This window comes from Narcine bancroftii, chromosome 11, assembly GCF_036971445.1.
Source record: "Narcine bancroftii isolate sNarBan1 chromosome 11, sNarBan1.hap1, whole genome shotgun sequence".
NCBI classification, from domain to species: domain Eukaryota; kingdom Metazoa; phylum Chordata; class Chondrichthyes; order Torpediniformes; family Narcinidae; genus Narcine; species Narcine bancroftii.
Genome location: NC_091479.1, coordinates 43,450,049 through 43,467,967, shown reverse-complemented (window position 1 = coordinate 43,467,967; position 17,919 = coordinate 43,450,049). Strand labels below are relative to the sequence as shown.

The 17,919-nt window shown below is 49.3% G+C and overlaps 1 protein-coding gene across 2 annotated transcripts; it reads left to right on the top strand.

The window, feature by feature from the left end:
* The first annotated feature begins 9,299 nt into the window (after positions 1 to 9,299).
* On the top strand, positions 9,300 to 13,815 carry LOC138745314 (glycogen synthase kinase-3 beta-like). 2 transcript variants are annotated; one of them, XM_069902325.1, is made up of 4 exons: positions 9,300 to 9,429; positions 10,551 to 10,740; positions 11,324 to 11,404; positions 13,278 to 13,815. In XM_069902325.1, exons 2-4 carry the CDS (start codon positions 10,615 to 10,617, stop codon positions 13,365 to 13,367), a joined length of 297 nt encoding a protein of 98 aa, XP_069758426.1. In that variant the 5' UTR covers positions 9,300 to 9,429; positions 10,551 to 10,614; the 3' UTR covers positions 13,368 to 13,815. The 2 variants fall into 2 exon arrangements, with proteins under 2 accessions (XP_069758426.1, XP_069758425.1); XM_069902324.1 differs by lacking the exon at positions 13,278 to 13,815 and having other exon boundaries at positions 11,324 to 12,038.
* The last annotated feature ends 4,104 nt before the right edge of the window (positions 13,816 to 17,919 follow it).

The following is a 17,919-nucleotide window of genomic DNA, read 5'->3' as shown; positions in this document are numbered from 1 at the left end:
TGGATAGTTTTGTGAGGAGCAGGTCCTGCATCACGAGTCAAATTGAGTATTTCGAGAAGGTGTCAAAGGAAATAGATGAAGGTCAAGGTTTGTATGTGATGCACGTGGATTTTAGTAAGGTGCTTGACGAGGTCGTCACGGTGGCCTCATTCAGAACGTCGGGAGGCATGGGATCCATGGAGCCTTGGCTGTGTGGATTCAGAATTGGCTTGTCTGCAGTAAACAGAGGGTAGTAGTAGATGGAACAATGACTAGTGGCGCTCCAAATGGATCTGCTCTGGGACCCCTGCTCTTTGTGATTTTTATGAATGATGATGGGAGTGGAAGGGTGGGTATGTCAGGGGATGACACAGAGGTAGAGATGTTGTAGACAGTGTAGAAGGTTGTCATAGGTCATCCAGTTTGCAGAGAAGTGGCAGATGGAGTTCAATCCTGTAAATAGAGATGTACTTAAACAAGCAACTGGTACTGGTTTATTTCCAGAGTCATTTTCAAGGGCACGAATAACAGTTATTCCAAAGAAGGTTGGAGACCCATTAAAATTAGCTTCATATAGACCAATATCTTTATTGAATGCAGATTACAAGAACGTGAGGGCAGAGCACTTGGTTAATGGCAGGATGATGAACAGTGTGCAGGACAGAGATATATTTAGATCCTGCTCCATAAATCGCTCAAGGTTGCTGTGCAAATTGAGAGGGATTTTAAGATGGTGTATTGTGTGCTGGCTTTCAGGAGTCAGGGATTGAGTTCAAGAACTGAGAGGTAACGTTGCAGATGTATAAAATTCTAGTCAAACCACACTTGGAATATTGTGTGCATTCCTGGGGCGAGAATACCAGTGGACATCTAAATAAGATGAGATGAGGGAACTTTAGACAAGATGTGAGGGGGATATTTTGTTGACACAGAATGTAGTGGGTGGCTGGAATGCATTGCCAGGGGTAGTAATGGAGGCTGGTCCAAAAAAGGCATGAAAAAGATTTTAATTTCGGGACAGAAATAAAAGAAAAGCAGAAGGTACTGGTGAGAGGGAGGGAAGAGTAATATTGTTGTGGGGTACGTTCAGATGGGTCAGCTGAAGGGACTTGACTGATCCATCCATGATTTGTCCAGCATCTTGCTGCCATGTCGTGGTGAACCAGGGTGTTGCCTGATGGAGACACGGTACTCTGAGCTCTGCAGATATAGATTGTGGTTTTCTCCATAACACACTTCCTCAGGTAAAGCAGAGGAAGAGAAAGGCCCTAGTGTGCAGGGGTAGGGAGGGGGGTGATGGGGGACGAGTTGGGGCCCTCCAAAGTCATCGTGATCAGGCCTCGGAGACGGCATCTCTATCACTCGTATTTCTCTTCCCAGGAGAAGGAGCGATCTCAGAGACAAGACACGAGTCCAGAAGAACATTGCATCCCAGCTGAACAGAGGACGGACAACATCATGATGGCCTGAACCCCTCCCCTTCTCCCTCTGGCCCTGCCAACTCCATTCCCCACTTCTTCCATATCCCTTCACCCACTTCCCCCACCCATTTCTCCCCTACCTCTCCTCCATTCCAACCCCATCCCACTCACCTTTCCCTTCACCTACCCTCACACCTATGCCCTAAACTCAGCCCTCCTCCCTTCACCTCCCCTTCCCCTCTCCTTTGCCCCTCCCCTTCGCCTCCTAACCTTCCCCTCCTCCCCTTCCCCTCCTTCCCTTCCCCTCCCCTTCCTACCCCTAACTTAGGGGAAGGAGGGATAGGGGAAGGGGGTAGGAGAAAGGAGGTAGTGAGAGGGTAGGGGTAGGTAATGGGGTAGTGGTAGGGGGTGCAGGTATGGGGTAGGATTAGGGGAAGGGGGTAGGTGTAGAGGATAGGGGTAGGGTTTAGGTTAGGGTTGGGGAAGGTGGGTAGAATTAAGATAAGAGTCAGGGACGGGTAGAGGTACAGTTAGGTTTAGGGTTAGGAGATGTGGGCTCGGGTTAGGTCGAGGTTTAGGGTTAGGTTTAGAGTTCAGGGAAGTGGGCTTGTGATATGTTTAGGGGAAGGGGGTAGGAGTAGGAGGTAGAGGTGGGGTGTGAGTTGGGGTTTGGGGAAGGTGGGTAGGATTAGGGTTGGGTTTAGGGGACACCGTAGGGATAGGGTTAGGGGACAGAGTAGAAATAAGAGTTAGGGTTGGGGACATGGTGTAGTATTTAAGGGTATCGGTAGTGTTAAGGTTAAGGATAGAGTTTGTTAGGAGTTAGGGTAAGGTTGGGGAGGGGAGCGGGGGAGGCGAGCAGGGCACGGGAAATGGGGCGGTGATGGGGGAGGGGAATGGGCATGGGAATGAGGAGGGGTACGGTGTAGAGGAAATGGGAGGTGAATGGAGGAAGGCATCGCAACCCCCTCCCCTCCCCCTCCCTTCCCCCACATTATCCCTGCCTCCTCTCCTCCTTCCAGAGGAAGCCGGGCCTCATACCGGCCAGAACCTCCCTGTAATTTCAGAGCCTCCGTTTCAGGAAGTGCCTTCGACGCTTGCCGCTGGACAGACATCTTGTCTCTTGATTCATTCTATACCGTTGATATTAAATTTAAAAATGGTTTGGTCTTTTAAAGCTTGAACTCAAAAGGCTGGTCCAGATAGACAACACAGAAACAGGCCCTTCGGCCCCACTCTCCTGCTGGCTGTGCTGTTGTAATCAGTCCATATTCCTCTCCACCTTTTCATTCTTAGCTCCCATCCAGCTCATGTTGCCTTGTCAATCTCACGGTCTGTGGGAAGAAGCTATTTCCCTCCCTGGCTTCTCTGCTTTTATTCCTCCATATCTCCTTCCTGATGGCAGGGGGACAAAGATGCTCTTTGCTAGATATCTGGGAGTCTATTTACAGAGCCCATCCCTGCAAAAAATTCAGGGGTCCCTTGCCTTGAGGTTCCACCCATGTTGCCTCTCCCTCAGCACTCTCTCGTCAGAACTCAATTGCACCCTCCTTCCCCTCCTCTCCCAGGTTTCAGTATCCCCCTGACAAATCCAGTCAGCTGCCATGTCTACACCCTGCCCCACCTGCTATCGAATGCCCTGCATCCTCCTTCCCCATTGGTTTCCTCCTGTTATCAGGCATCAGGATGGACCCCACCCTGTTGAAACTACCCGTATTCTCACTGATCTCTCTGCGCCTCTGCCCTCCATCCAGGGGTCATGGTTGTCTTGTGGTGATGGTGGAGAACAAAGTACCAACTCAAGGAGATAGGGAGCTGTAAGGAGACCCCCAGTTCCAGGAGACAGGGAGAACCACAGAGATGCCCAACTCGGTCAATCAGGTAGAACCCGGTCATCAGGTGCAAGGAGCTCTTGGTACTGCTGCACGTGAGGCAGGTGTGGCCCATCCCCACACCTCCACCCTGTCAATTCCCAAAACACATTTCCTATTCATGTGGGGGTCCAAAATGGATAGAGTCTGGAGGACCATGTACATCGTCAATCAATGGGGGAATAACCCTAACCAGCATGGCTATTGTGTATGGCTGTGCTTCGAAACAAAGTGCAAGGGCACCAAAAGCCACTATGTGCTGAGGTTCTACCTGGCTCAGGTGTTGCGAAAGATTGGTCTGGCCCTGATGCCACATAATGTCCTAGTCAGCAGGACTTTGCCCCATCAACTTCATGGGAATGGTTGCATAGACAAACACTATTGACCACAGGGCCATCAGGCAGTGGTCAGCATGGAATTCCTGCTGACACAGAGACTAGGACTTGATGAGCTACTGTGGGGTGGTCCCCTGAGCAGAGCATCCAGAGACAGACATCCAGAACTGCTGGAAGACCAGAATCTCAGTGAAAGATCCCCTTTGGTCTGCGTGAAACCCAGATAAGAGAAGCAAACACTAGAAGCCCAAAGCAAAGGGAGGAAGGTTTAGGGGCAATATAAGGGGTACTTGTTTTTACACAGAGTTGTGGGTGCCAGGAATGCCTTGCCAGGAGTGGTGATGAAGGCTGAAATATTAGCGGCATTTAAGGGCTTCTTGGACACATGAATGAAGGAAACATAGAAGATAGGAGCAGGAGTAGGTCATTCGACCCTTTGAGCCTGCTCTGCCATTCAACGAGATCATGGCTGATCTTAACGTTCAGTACCCCATCCCTACCTTCTCTCCGTAACCTTTAATACCCCTATACTGAAGAAATATATCTAATTCCCTCTTAAACATATTTAATGAACCTGCCTCTAGTGCCCTCTGTGGCAATGAATTCTACAGATTCACCACTCTCTGGGTAAAGAAATTCCTCCTCATCTCCGTCCTAAATGGTTTGCCTATTATCCTCAAACCATGGCCCCGGGTTCTGGATTTTCCCATCCTTGGAAACATCCCATCTGCATCCATTCTGTCCAGTACTGCCAGAATTTTATATGTCTCTATGAGATTCCCTCTCAATCTTCTAAACTCCAGCGAGTACAATCCCAATTTGCGCAATGTTTCCTCATAAGTCATTCCTACCATTCCAGGTATCAGCCTGGTGAATTGCCTCTGCACTCCCTCCATTGCAAGAATGGAGGGTTATGAAGGAGGAAGGGTCTAGTTTTTATTTTGCTTGGAATTGATAGGTCAGCGCAACATCGAGGTCCGAAGGGCATAACTGTTCGACGTTAACCTGCTGGTCTTTTAGCACATGGAGATGTGGGTGAGGGAACGCTGACCACCGGCCTATTCCAGGTTGCTGAGAGATGTACTGAGGCTTGGTGCAGCCAACACGAGGGCTCTGTGGGGAAGGACTCTCATCCCCCGGGTCTTGAGGGGCGGAGACTAAGGGGAACCCCTTCAACCACAGAGTGCAGGGAGTAACCACAAGGTGTCAAAGTGCTTGAATGATGTTAAACAGAGAACATGAGCAGTGAAGGGAATATAGGCATGCAACACGAGGATGAGAAAAGACATGGAACAGTTGTCCTCTTGGTCAATAATTTTAGAATAAAGTTAATTTTGGGCTGAAAAAGAGAAAAGCCCGAACTCAGTCAACTTTGTTTCATGAGATACATTCTCCAATCCAGGAAAGCTCCTCTGTACCCGTTCAAATTTAACCCGAGGAAACTGTATTCATGGTGGAAACCTCTGCAAACACACAACTGGACCTACGCACAGAGAGACAAATGATACACGTGCAGTCCCTCCCAAAAAAGAAATAAATTCTGATGAATCAATAGCAGAGTCATGGAGTCTTTGTCTGAGCCGGTCATCCATCATTCTCCATTCTCACTGCTCGCAGGAAGAATCTGTTTCTGGGCCTGGTGCTACTGGCTCCGATATTCCTCGGCCTCTTTCCTGATGAGAAAAGCTGCCAAATGCTGTGGGCAGGTGGAAGGGATCCTCGACGACGTTGACAATGAACCCGGTTTATCCCATTGATATTTGGGGTGGGTGGGTTGGGGAGAGAGAGTCCCCATGATCCTATCTGCCACTCGTGGTCCTGCCGATCATTTTTAAAAAATATTTATAAACTTAAAACCACAACAAATTCACACAATTAATAATAATGCTCATCTAATGTGTGGCATCTATAAAAGAAAGAATAAAGAAACCACCCCCCCATCCCCAATATCCTACCCTGTTTCACTTCTCTCTTCAACAGAAGTGTCTGCCACAGTGGTGACCTCAGCAGGACCCAGCCCTTCAGTTGGATGTGAAGATCACGGTCCAGGCGGCTCTTCAGATGGTTTGGTTGAAGCTGTCAATGTTCTGGATGTCGCAGCCACACGTGGGGTTCAAACAGGCCAAGGACCAGTTCCACCTCCAAGAGATCACCGCTGATGACATCCATTACTCCTCCATGATGTTCTTGCTCATCAGGACATGGAAGCAAGGCTCATCGACTTCTGACATCAGCCTCCCGAGCAAGGCAAATAGGATGCCCTCAAGGAGCTCTTAACCTGCACCTTCAGGCCACGCCTTCATCCTCCACCTCATTCTGTTCCTGCTCTCACTGTCGCATGGCCCAGTCAGTCATCGCAACATAACTCCCTTCGTGCTATTTATTTTCAGCTCTCACCAAACACCCTGGACCCACTTTTCAGGAACTCTTCCCTTTTCCTCCTTATGTCATTGGTATCTCCATGTACCACAACCTCTGGCCCACTTTAGGATGTCTTGGACACCAACAGCAACACCCCAGACACTGGCACCAGGGAGGCACCACCTGGAAAAGGTCCAGGGTCCTAGTCCAACAGTCCTTTTCCTGAGCATCCAGGCAGCAGAGAAATATCAATGGTTGCTCAAAGCAAAATCCTCATTGCGGTGCCCACCAACAAGTTGAGGCACAAAGTTTTGTGGGTCTTTTGGGTTACTGGTGCCAACATATTCCCCATCTCTCCCTGCCCCTCCATCTACTGTACAATGTTGCCCAGAAAAAAAAACTCTCCGCTTCATTGATGACCTGAACAACAAATGGCTTCTTAAATGGCAAAACACGCTGTTGAACACCACTGCCACTGACCACAAGCACCCACCAACCCCTCAAAACTGGAAGACCCTTCGAATGACTTGTCTCTGCCATGAAGACAATTGCCTAGTGGAGCCTTGAGCAAAATAGGCAAGGCCACCGAGTCCCACACAGCTTCTGGTTCAATTCCCTCCTGGAAGCTGCCTCCCGCGACTCCCCATCTGAGTGTCAGATGCTCGCCTGCTCACCACAGAGAACCAGATGGCAGCAGAGACAGTCACACTCCAGCCACACCTCCCCAACATGTGATAGGTTAAATCTGCGGATGCCACTCACAGCGGACCAAAGAAGTGGTACATGGCAGACCGCACAGAGGCCAGGTCCGAAGGGCTGAGCCACTTGCAAGAACAGATCATGTCCTGCCCGAAAGTGACAGCCTCGCACCTGAATGACCCTGAGAAGAGCTTGGCACCATGGCCTGGGGCAAACCGTTCAACACCCTCGATGCTGGACAGCACGAAAAAGCTTGGTTTACTGACGGCTCTGGCTGGTGGAGGTGCGAAAAACAGCGGTGTAAGGTGGGAGCGCTCCAGCCCACCACAGATAAAGTACTGACACAAGAGGGTGTGGTGGAGGGGAGAGCCAACTGTCCAAGCTGGCAGCTGTGGCACTGATACGAAAAGGGACAACCAGGCGGGCCCAGGAGCCTCTTTTCCAATTAGTGCCACAGGATTTCTGGGCTGTGCCAAACAGCACGTCAGTGTGGATGGGTTGGCGGCAGGAGACAGGGAGGCAGATCCATGGCTGCCTGCTCTGAGGACAACAGCACTGGCAGATCTTCTGAGAGATGGAATAACAAAAGAATAGTCAGGGTCCACCACGTCGATGGACACACCTCCAGGAAAACTACTGAAGCTGACGCGATGCCACTGTGGACTGAGCTGCTCAAATATGCTCTGCCACTATTTTCCCCAAGCAGAGTGACCCCGGAGCCTTGGCAGCATTGGTGCATCATAAATGTGGGCATATGGGGGCACTGTGATGGACAGAGGATCTGGGGGTCTCATAATGTTGCAAGAACTGTGATGGCCAAATGCCCTATTTGTCAGCAATTAAAACCAAGGGCCACATTCGCTGGGGTTCGGGAGCTGGCCAAGTCTGATAAATTGACCATATCAGGCCTCTCCCCTGTCAAAATAAAAAGTGATATGTTCTCACGATGGTCAGCACATACTCGGATGTCCTGCCAGCGGGCCAACCAAGCACCATTTAAGCGTGCTCCATATGTGGAATCTTGGCGCCTCACAGTTTGGCGGGCAGCAACCTCCTTTCAAGAAGACCGCAGAGCCCACCTCACTGACAAAAGGCAAAGGAGGAAAAACCCAACACCCAACCCCAACCAACCAATTTTCCCTTGCAACCGCTGCAATCGTGTCTGCCTGTCCCGCATCGGACTTGTCAGCCACAAACGAGCCTGCAGCTGACGTGGACTTTTTACCCCCTCCATAAATCTTCGTCCGCGAAGCCAAGCCAAAGAAAGAAAAGATATGTGGAATGCCCTATCGGGTAACGTCCAACCAGCAATGGGTGGTGATGCCAAGTATTTGGGGCCACCTGCATATCCCCTACCACCCAGAGGCATCCAAGATCAATGAGTGAATGAATGACCTGTTCAAGGTATCGTATGTGACAAGTTGATTGTCAAGTCTTCTAACCACGAGTGGTTGCAAGTGTATCGATTAATCCGGCGAGTTTGTGTCTGTGTGTGTCTTTTATTCCTCATGCGACTTCACTACATGTGTCAATAAAAGACAACTGTGTTCAAATTCGCCACCCTTGGGAACCCTCGAATCAGTTTCACACACATAATAATTGGTGCAGTGAGCAGGGTCCTTCGAGTTCCGACTGAACACAGCTGCAGTGGAGATGCTTTGGAATCGGGGCAGGAAATCGAGTGCAGCAGGGAGAACAAGATCTGCGGGTGGACTGACGAGAGTGCAGGGTTGGGGAGCTTAGCAAGCATGCTGGCGGACCACGGCAAACTGGTAGACTGGTCCAAGCTCCTGGATCCACATCTTGAGAAAATAGGTCACCACGTGTTGTCCCACTTCAAGAAGTCGGGGTTACCAAAATCTAAGGGGAATCAGAGGGTGCCTTTTGGCTGCCAGTGTTTCTCCTTAGAAACCAATGTGAGATCATAGAAAGGAAAGATTTGGAGAGGGCCCAGGAAAATAAGGAGATAAAGGTGGTCCAGCAGTGCTGCTGTGCACTGCAGGAGGCAGCACAGACTCCCCCAACCTGAGCCACTGATGTCGAGATGAGAGGGACAGAGGTAGCCAACAGGCATGCCAATCAAGGTCTGACTCCCCCCCCCCCCACATCCCCAGTGAGTGAGTTTGTAGTGGCCATGGAGCGATTAGCTGAGGCCATTTGCCAGGATTCAGGCATTAAAGGTTTCAGAACAGGTCAGGAAGAGCATGAAATCAATTTATTTGCAGAAGTTGTTCTGATATATCTGACAGACCCGACAGACTCATTGCCCAAGTTGTGCTCCACCCTGGAGGACTATGGGGAGATCTCTGGGTATAAATTCTTTTGGGATATGTGCAAAATCATGTCACTTAGGAAGGGGGATTAGAGCCAATGTCAAGAAAATAGTCAACAAATGTGGCGGCAAAATGGAATCAAATATCTAGGAGTTAGAATAGATAACAACGAGTAATTTAGACCAGCTGAATTATTCTCCCCTTGCTTGGGGAAATTGAGGAGGATTTAAATGTTTGGATGTCCCTGCCCATTACACTAGTGGTGTCACAGAGAGGGGAGGTGTCACAGAGGGGGGAGATGATGACACAGAGGGGGTGATGATGTCACTGCATGGGGCAGCCATAGCTGAGTCGTGTCATGGCACAGCAACAAGAGAAAGATGCCTCTCCTGGAAGGGGATTCTGGCCCGCATGTCGGAGTAGGACGCTGTCTCAACCCAGGGACCCTCTGATCTACAGGGTGGTGTTTGGAAGCACCCTGCGCCCATGGGTGAGATAAAGAGCCTGTTACAGGCTCCCCTACTGGGACAGAGCTTCCTCTGGCACCATCCTTCACCCAGTGTGGGCGGAGAGAATGGAGGCTGCATTTAATCCCCTCTCCCCATCCTGAGTGCAGGGCACTTTATGAGGCAGCTGGACGGGACTGGGGAGGGGAGAACAATGGCATGTGAGGGGATACATGGATGGGGTCTGGGGGAGTGGAGGGGAGAGCGAAGGAATGGGGTTGCACCACAGGCTAATGTCAAGGGAGATTGGATCAGAGGTAGGGGACATAGGGTTGAGCTGGGGGGATGGGGTGCTTGGGGACGGAAGGCACTCGGGAAACCATGGGGGTGGTGTTGGGTGGGGTATGAGAGTGTGGTAGAGGAATCGGGGCAGGGGAGAGTGTGAGGTGTCTGAGGTAGAGGAGATGTTGCATGGGAGATGGAAGGTAGACCTTTCAACAGAAATGGGACAGAGCTCCCCCTCCACCTGGAATGGGATCTGTCCACTGGGAGACAGGACCGCTCCTCCACCCGCCCACCCCCGGGTTACAAGATCCCTTCCACCCTTGCATAGACCCCCACTCCCCCCCCAACCGGGATAGGATTCTTTCCCCCAGTGGACCTGGATCAAGGTGCTAGAAAGTGTTTCTGCTGCGGCGGACCCAGCAGAGTTGAGCGGTGAAGCGTGGGGCTCTCTCCGCACCACCTGCTCCCTCAGGCGACGAGGTCTCGCTTGCATCATGGAAGATCACGATGTTGCTGAGCTTCTGGAAATGTGGAGGGCTTCTGCTAAACCCGTGGTAGGGTTCAGAGTGGTTCATCTCCCCGGGACATGCTGAAGGTCAAGGATGTCCCGATCCTCTCATGGAGGGAGGGTTGTAGACAAAGCGAACGGCTGCGGAACTGGCCTCAGTCTGAGGAGAGTGATCAAAGAAGGACCTGGGGTGGCAATATTTCTACTGAGAGGCTGGAACGAACCACCAGAGGATCAATTCTGACATTTAGGTGACCCTTGGAAGGGAGTTAGAGGGAGGGGTAGAGACTAACTTGGACAGCAAGGCTGGGTTGGGATAAATGACCTGTTGTGTACCCTCTGGGTGTGTAAATGCTGCTGCTTCTGCCCCAGAGGACATGGCAATAAGGTCACAACAGAGGTGGCCACACCGGGTCATGGACCCAACGTCCCCAAGATGGTGTCCTGCACAGATGATAAAATCATCGACAATGGATCTTTTAGTGTGGTGTACCAGGCAAGGCTGGTGGACTCCGGAGAGCTGATTGCCATCAAGAAGATCTTGCATGACAAGAGATTCAAGGTGAGGGGGAGGAGCAGTTGTGTGGAAATGGAAAACCCTGATATTTAACTTTAGGCCTACAGCACGTTCACAGGCCCTTGCGACACATGAGCCCATTTCACCCAATTAACAAACACCCCAAACATATTTTTGAAGGGTGGGTGGACAGAGGAGCATCTGACAGAGACCAAGGCAGCCATGGGGTTTGGAAACAGAGAAAGTCACACAAACCCACAACAGCCCCCCCCACTCGCCACACACACCCCCCCACCCCACACACACACACACACACACACACACACACACACACACCTGGCAAATATCAGAGATTTTCTGCAAATTCATTGTTTAGTAGAAGCTGGGAAAACAATCATAAAAACTGAAGTGATACTTCATTGAACCCCCTGACGAGTCCCCGCTGTAGCAACACGAAAAGTCCCCCCCACCGACTCTCGACGAGTCCCCCACTTCAGCCTCCCTAGGAGTTCCCCACCTCTGACCTCTTGACGAATCTCCTCCCCGCCTCCCCACTCAACTTGGACAAGTCGCCCCTCAGGTCCCCGACCCATCGCCCAGCTTTGCTGATGTTCCTCTCTCGCCATAGAACCGCAAACTGCAGATCGTGCGAAAGTTGGATCACACCATCATCGACCCTCTTCTCAACTTCTACTCCTCTGTAGTCAAGGTAAGATCCACCTGCACCCACCTCACCCCCACGCTGATGCATATCATTTGCTGCTACCTTCCCCATTCCTTCAATCGATCTGTCTCGCTGCAGCCTCTCTGTTGCCTCCATCCTGCCCCTCTGACCAGTGCCGACTCCTTGACGCTGGCTGCCCTGCTCCTCACCCATTAACTCATGACCTCTTGCCATTTCAACTCCAGACAGCAGCAGCCAAGACCACAAGAAAAGGTCACCAAATTCGGCCACTCAGCCCCTCCAGTCTGTTTCCCCAATTCATTTCACGAATGTATTTTCCCCCATAACTCACTTCCCCAGAACCTTTTGGTGCCCTTCCAAATCAACGCCTGCTCTGAATCATCCCAACAACTCAGCCTCCACATGTTCGACCCCAGCCAACACCCGGCTGCAAACATTTCCCATCTCGAAACGTCAATGGTTTTTCTCTCCCGCTGAATCCTTGCCTCATGAGGGAGGGCGGTCAGAGCCGCACATTTTGTGCAGTCTCACCAGAAGCCGAATGATGGGGTAGCGGACAGGTCCACTACGGCCTGTTGACGCTCTGCTCGCTGAGCCCTTGGATTCATGCCACGTTGTGTTGAGCACTGGGGGCATCAGGCCTACAGATATCAGGAGGGGCTGGCACTCCTGTTGGGAGAGGCACTGGGTGTTGGAGGGTAAATCCAGCTGACATGTTTGTATTGTGTCCAAGAGAAAGAGGAGGTTTATTTGAATCTGGGTCTGGACTATGTTCCTGAGACGGTTCACTGCATGGCCCAGCACTTCAACAAGGCCAAGCAGCCCATTCCCATGATCTACATCAAGGTGGTTGTGGGTCTGGGTGGTCAAGTTGTCCACTGGGGCAAGCTTGGATGGTGGGGTTGGAGGATATGAAGGGGTTTACTGGCTGAGTCTCACTGGGGACTGGATATCGATGAAGGGTGCATGAGGGTCTCAATGGGTATTGGTGAGGAGAGAAAGGGTAGTGAGGGGAGAGGGGTGGAGAGGATGATGAAGATGGATGTTGATTGGCAGGGAGGGGCCCTTCACCCACCTCCCCTTACCCTCAGGATCCAGACCCGGCCAGTGTGGAGGCAGAGTGGATCATGTTATATCGTTGTGTTGCCAGATGTTCATGTACCAGCTGTAGCAGAGCCTGGCCTACATCCATCCTCAGGGGGTTTGCCATTATCACTCAAGGTTCCTGTGCAAATTGAGAGGGAGTTTAAGATGGTGTATTGTGTGCTGGCCTTCAGGAGTCAGGGGATTGAGTTCAAGAACCGAGAGGTAACGTTGCAGATGTATAAAATTCTCGTCAGACCATACTTGGAATATTGTGTGCATTCCTAGGGCGAGAATACCAGAGGACGTCTAAATAAGGTGAGCTGAGGGAACTTTAGGCAAGACGTGAGAGGTACATTTTATTCACACAGAATGTAGTGGATGGCTGGAATGCATTGCCGGGGTAGTAGCGGAGTCTGGTCCAAAAAAGGCATGAAAAGGATTTTAATATGGACAGGAATAAAAGAAAAATGGAGGGTACTGGTGTGAGGGAGGGGAGGGTAACATTGTTGTGGGGTAGGTTCAGATGGATCAACTGAACGGTCTCGACCGATCCATCCATGATTTGTCTAGCATCTTGCTGCCATATCGTGGAGAACCAGGGTGTTGCCTGATGGAGACACGTTGCTCTGACCTCTGCAGAGAGAGATTGTGGTTTTCGCCAAAACACACTTCCTCAGGTAAAGCAGAGGAAGGGGAAAGGCTCCAGTGTTCAGGGGTAGTGGGGATGATGGGGGAAGAGTTGGGACCCTCCAAAGTCATTGTGATCAGGCCTCAGAGACAGTATCTCTATCACTCGTATTTCTCTTCCCAGGAGAAGGAGCAATCTCAGAGACAAGACACGAGTCCAGAAGAACCTCGCATCCCAGCTGAACAGAGGATGGACAACATCATGATGGCCTGAATCCCTCCCCTTCTTCTCCCTCTGGCCCTGCCAACCCCATTCCCTGCCTTTTCCATGTCCCTTCACCCACTTCCCCTCTTCTCTTCTACCCCTCCTCCATCCCAACCCCCTCCCGCTCACCTTCCCCTTCCCCTGCCCTCATACCTATGCCCTAACCCCAGCCCTCCACCCTTCACCTCCCCCTTCCCCTCTCCCCTTCCCTTCCCCTTAACCCCTCCCCTTCCCCTCCCCCTTCCCCTCCCCTAACCCTTCCCCTTCCCCTCCCCTTCTCTTCCTCCCCTTCCCCTCCCCCTTCCCTTTCCCCTTCCTACCCCTAACCTAGGGGAAGGAGGGGGAGGGGAAGGGGGTAGGAGAAAGGGGGTAGTGGAAGGGGGTAAGGGTAGGGGTTGTGGTAAGGGGTAGGGTAGGGGGTAGTGGTAGGGGGTGCGGGTATGGGGAAGGGGTAGGAGGTAGGGTTAGGGGAAGGGGGTAGGTTGTAAGGGATAGGGGTAGGGTTTAGTATAGGGTTGGGGAAGTTGGGTAGAGTTAGTGTTAGGGTTAGGAGCATTGTAGAGGTAGCATTAGGGTTAGTGTTAGGAGACATGGGGTAGGGCTATATCTTGGTTTATGGTTAGGTTTATAGTTCGGGGAAGTGGGCTTGAGTTAGGTATAGGGGAAGGGGGTAGGAGCAGGGAGGTAGAGGAGGAGTGAGGTTTGGGGCTAGGGAATGGTGGGTAGCATTAGGGTTGGGGTTAGGGGACGGCATAGGGGTAGGGATAAAGTTAGGGTTAGTGGATGGGGTGGGGGTAGATTTAGGGGATGTGGAGTGGTGGTAGGGGGTATCGGTAGTGTTAAGGTTAGGTTTAGGATTTTGTTAGGGGTTAGGGTTAGGAGTAGGAGGAAGGGAAGGGGGAGGGGAATGGGTGAGGAGAGCGGGGGACGGGAACTGAGGAAGGGAAGGGGAGAGGGGATGTGGGAGGGGAACGGGCAGTGGAAAGGGGAGGGGAACGGGGTAGAGGAAAGGGGAGGTGAACGGTGGACGGCATCCCTAGCCCCTCCCCTCCCCTTCCCTTCCCCTGCATTTCCCCTGCCTCTCCTCTCCTCCTTCCAGAAGAAGCTGGGCCTCTTTCCGTCCAGAACCTCCCTGTGGTTTCAGAGCCTCCGTTTCAGGAAGTGCCTTCGACGCTTGCTGCTGGACAGACATCTTGTCTCTTGATTCATTCTGTACCATTGATATTAAATTTTAAAATGATTGGGTTTTTTAAAGCTTGAACTCAAAAGGCTGGTCCAGATAAACAAAACAGAAACAGGCCCTTCAGCCCCTCTCTCCTGCTAGCTGAGCTGTTGTAATCAGTCCATATTCCTCTCACCCTTTTCATTCTTAGCTCCCATACAGCTCATGTTGCCTTGTCAATCGCACGGCCTGTGGGAAGAAGCTATTTCCCTCCCTGGCTGCTCTGCTTTTATTCCTCCATATCTCCTTCCTGATGGCAGGGCGACAAAGATGCTCTGTGCTGGATATCTATGAGTCTATTTACAGAGCCCATCCCTGCAAACAATCAGGGGACCGTTGCCTTGAGGTGGCACCCATGTTGCCTCTCCCTCAGCACTCTCAGAACACTACTGCACCCTCCTTCCCCTCCTTTCCCAGGTCTCAGTAACCCGCTGACAATTCCAGTCAGCTGCCATGTCTATCCCCTGCCCCACCTAAACCGATGGATCGACCAGCGCCTTCTTCCCTCAAGAGTTCGAGGAATCCACTCTCTCGCAATGTCCTGCTATCGAATGCCCTGCATCCTCCTTCCCACTTGGTTCTTCCTGTTATCAGGCGCCTGGATGGACCCTACCCTGTTGAAATTGCCCGTGTTCTCACTGATCTCTCTGCGCCTCTACCCTCCATCCAGGGGTCTTGGATTTCTTGTGGGGGTGGTGGAGAACAAAGAAACCATCTTAAGGAGATGGGGAGCAGTACAAAGACCCCCAGGTCCAGGAGACCGGGAGAACCACAGAGATACCCATCTCTGTCATTCGGGTAAAACCTGATTATCAGGTGCAATGTGCAAGGAAATTTCGGTCCTGCTGCACTTGGGCCAGGTTTGGCCCATCCCCACACCACAACCCTGTCAATTCCCAAAACAAATTTCCTATTCATGTGGGGGTCCAAAATGGACAGAGTCTGGAGAAGGACCGTGTACATCATCAATCAATGGGGACAAGGGTGTAACCAGCATGGCCATAATTGTGTGTGGCTGTGCTTGCAACCAAAGTGCAAGGGCACCAAATGCTGCTATGTGCTGAGGTTCTACCTGGCTCAGGTGTTGCGAAAGATTGGCCTGGCCCTGGTGCTGCACAATGTTCCAGTCAGCAGGACTTTGCCCCTTCACCTTCCTGGGAACGGTTTCATAGACAAACACATTTAACCACAAAGTCATCAGGCAGTGGTCAGCAGAGAATGTCTGACACAGAGACTCTAGTACTAGATGGGATACTGCGGGGTGGTCCACGGAGCAGAGCATCCAGAGATAGACATCCAGAACTGCTGGAAAACCAGAAACTCGGTGAAAGATGCCCTTCAGTTTGCCTGAAACCCAGATGGGAGTAGCAAACACTAGAAGACATCTGTCTAAAGCAAAGGGAGGAAGATTTAGGGGAGATATCAGGGGTATTTTCTTTTACCCAGAGTTGTGGGTGTCAAGAATGCCTTGCCAGGAGTAGTGATGAAGGCCAAAACATTAGGGGCATTTTAGGGGTTTTTAGTTACATTGAGGGGCTGAGACCAAGGAGGATATTCTCCAACAGCAGAGGGTGGCAGTAACCACAAGATGTCAAAGTGGTGGCAATGAAGCTAAACAGAGACCATCTAATGTGACTGTGCGCCTGGCTGCGGGAATTTGGACTTACTATATAAACCTTGCTAAATGCTAGTTCAGGTTGGAAACGTTCGACTTCCTTGGGGGTCAAATCAACAGGCACGGAACTAAACCCTGCTTGAAAAGATAGAGTTTGTTCAGTGCTTCCTCAAACCCCACATAATGAAGGGGCTGCAAGAATTCACTGGTACGATTAATTTTTATCACCGATTCATACCGGTAGTGGCCGACATCATTTTTTTGTTTTTAAACTTTATTTAAGATTTTATAACATGAATAACATATAGAATTACATTTAAAAAATTAAGAACAAAATAGTAAAATTACAATACAGTATCAGTAATCTAAATAAACTATACCCTCCCCAATAATTATTACACATTAATAACCCAACTCAAATTATTCCACCCCCCAAAAATAAAGAGTGAAGAATTAATAAAGTTAATAATATATGTGAGAAAAAAACCCACTTACAAAAAAAAACATAACCGATTAAAATACTAACAAAAAGAAAAGTAATTAATACTAAGATATCAGACTTAAAAAACATATTTAAATCAAACTTAAATGCATATCTTTAACAGAGTTAAGATGAAACATATAATTAACTCAAACTTAATATAAAAAATTAGTAAAATTAGTAACATTGTCTATCAAAAATTCTTAAACAATAATCAATTCTTTAAAAAAAATTGTAGCATGAGAAAAAAAAAAGATGAAAACATAACTTTCTCTATAGAGATAAACCTTCACCAAATATCAACTAACTTCACATCTATCATCATATTAGTCACATAAACTGCCATCTTAAAACAAAATTCCAACCTCATTATTGTACAATTTAAATTTGGTACTCTTCCACCATTTTTCCCTTTTAACCTTGAATAATTACCCAATAAAAGCTCCAATACCACATTTAAATATCCCCAATCATTACGTTAAAATTCAGATATCCAAATAATAAAAATACATCTGCAACGAAATCTATATCTTCAACAAATAGAGCATAAGCCACAAACAAAATTCAAGCCTCATTAAGAATTGTACAATTCAATTTATAACTTTCACCATTATTCCTTTCGTTCTATAACTAAAATAGCAAAATATTATACACCAGAATTACCACTCCTTTCACCTTAAAGTTAAAGAAAAAATATTTAAAAAAACTTATCCATCCCATTCACATTTAAATTTCAAATATTCCTTATCTACTGAATAAACTTTACAAAAAAAACCACATGAATTTTTAGTTTTTTAAACAATCAAATACTTTCTTATGCTTTTTTTTATAAACACAAAAGAAAACCCTTAAATCTAATAATACAAAAAAAGGAAAAAAAACAGGTAGGAGGTTAAAAATACCCCCTCCCGTCTAAACCGCGCAATGCGGTAACTCCCAAAAAAAATGGGTGTGAGATAACTCACAGGTAGCAGATGACTTTCAGGAAATAGTGCCCATCCAGTTCTCTCCCCCAACTCTCACTTCATCTTAAACTAACATCATCATTATTTAATATTCCTTTTTTTAAAAAAAACATTAAAAAAAAGAACAACTCTTCTTTTAATCAGCTCCAACTGCCGAGTCACCATTACAACCATTCCTTCTTGGAGAACGGCTCTTTTCTTCCATCTCTTGTCTCCTTAGAGATCGCGGCGACTACGTCTCTGTTGAAACCGAGTAATTGGCAGCTCTTGAGCAAATA

Excerpts from the sequence above, each read along its gene's own strand:
- LOC138745314 (XM_069902324.1), top strand. The coding sequence starts at position 10,615 with ATGGTGTCCTGCACAGATGATAAAATCATCGACAATGGATCTTTTAGT. Across the intron at positions 10,741-11,323 it reads TGCATGACAAGAGATTCAAG|AACCGCAAACTGCAGATCGT; the intron begins GTGAGGGGGAGG and ends CTCTCGCCATAG.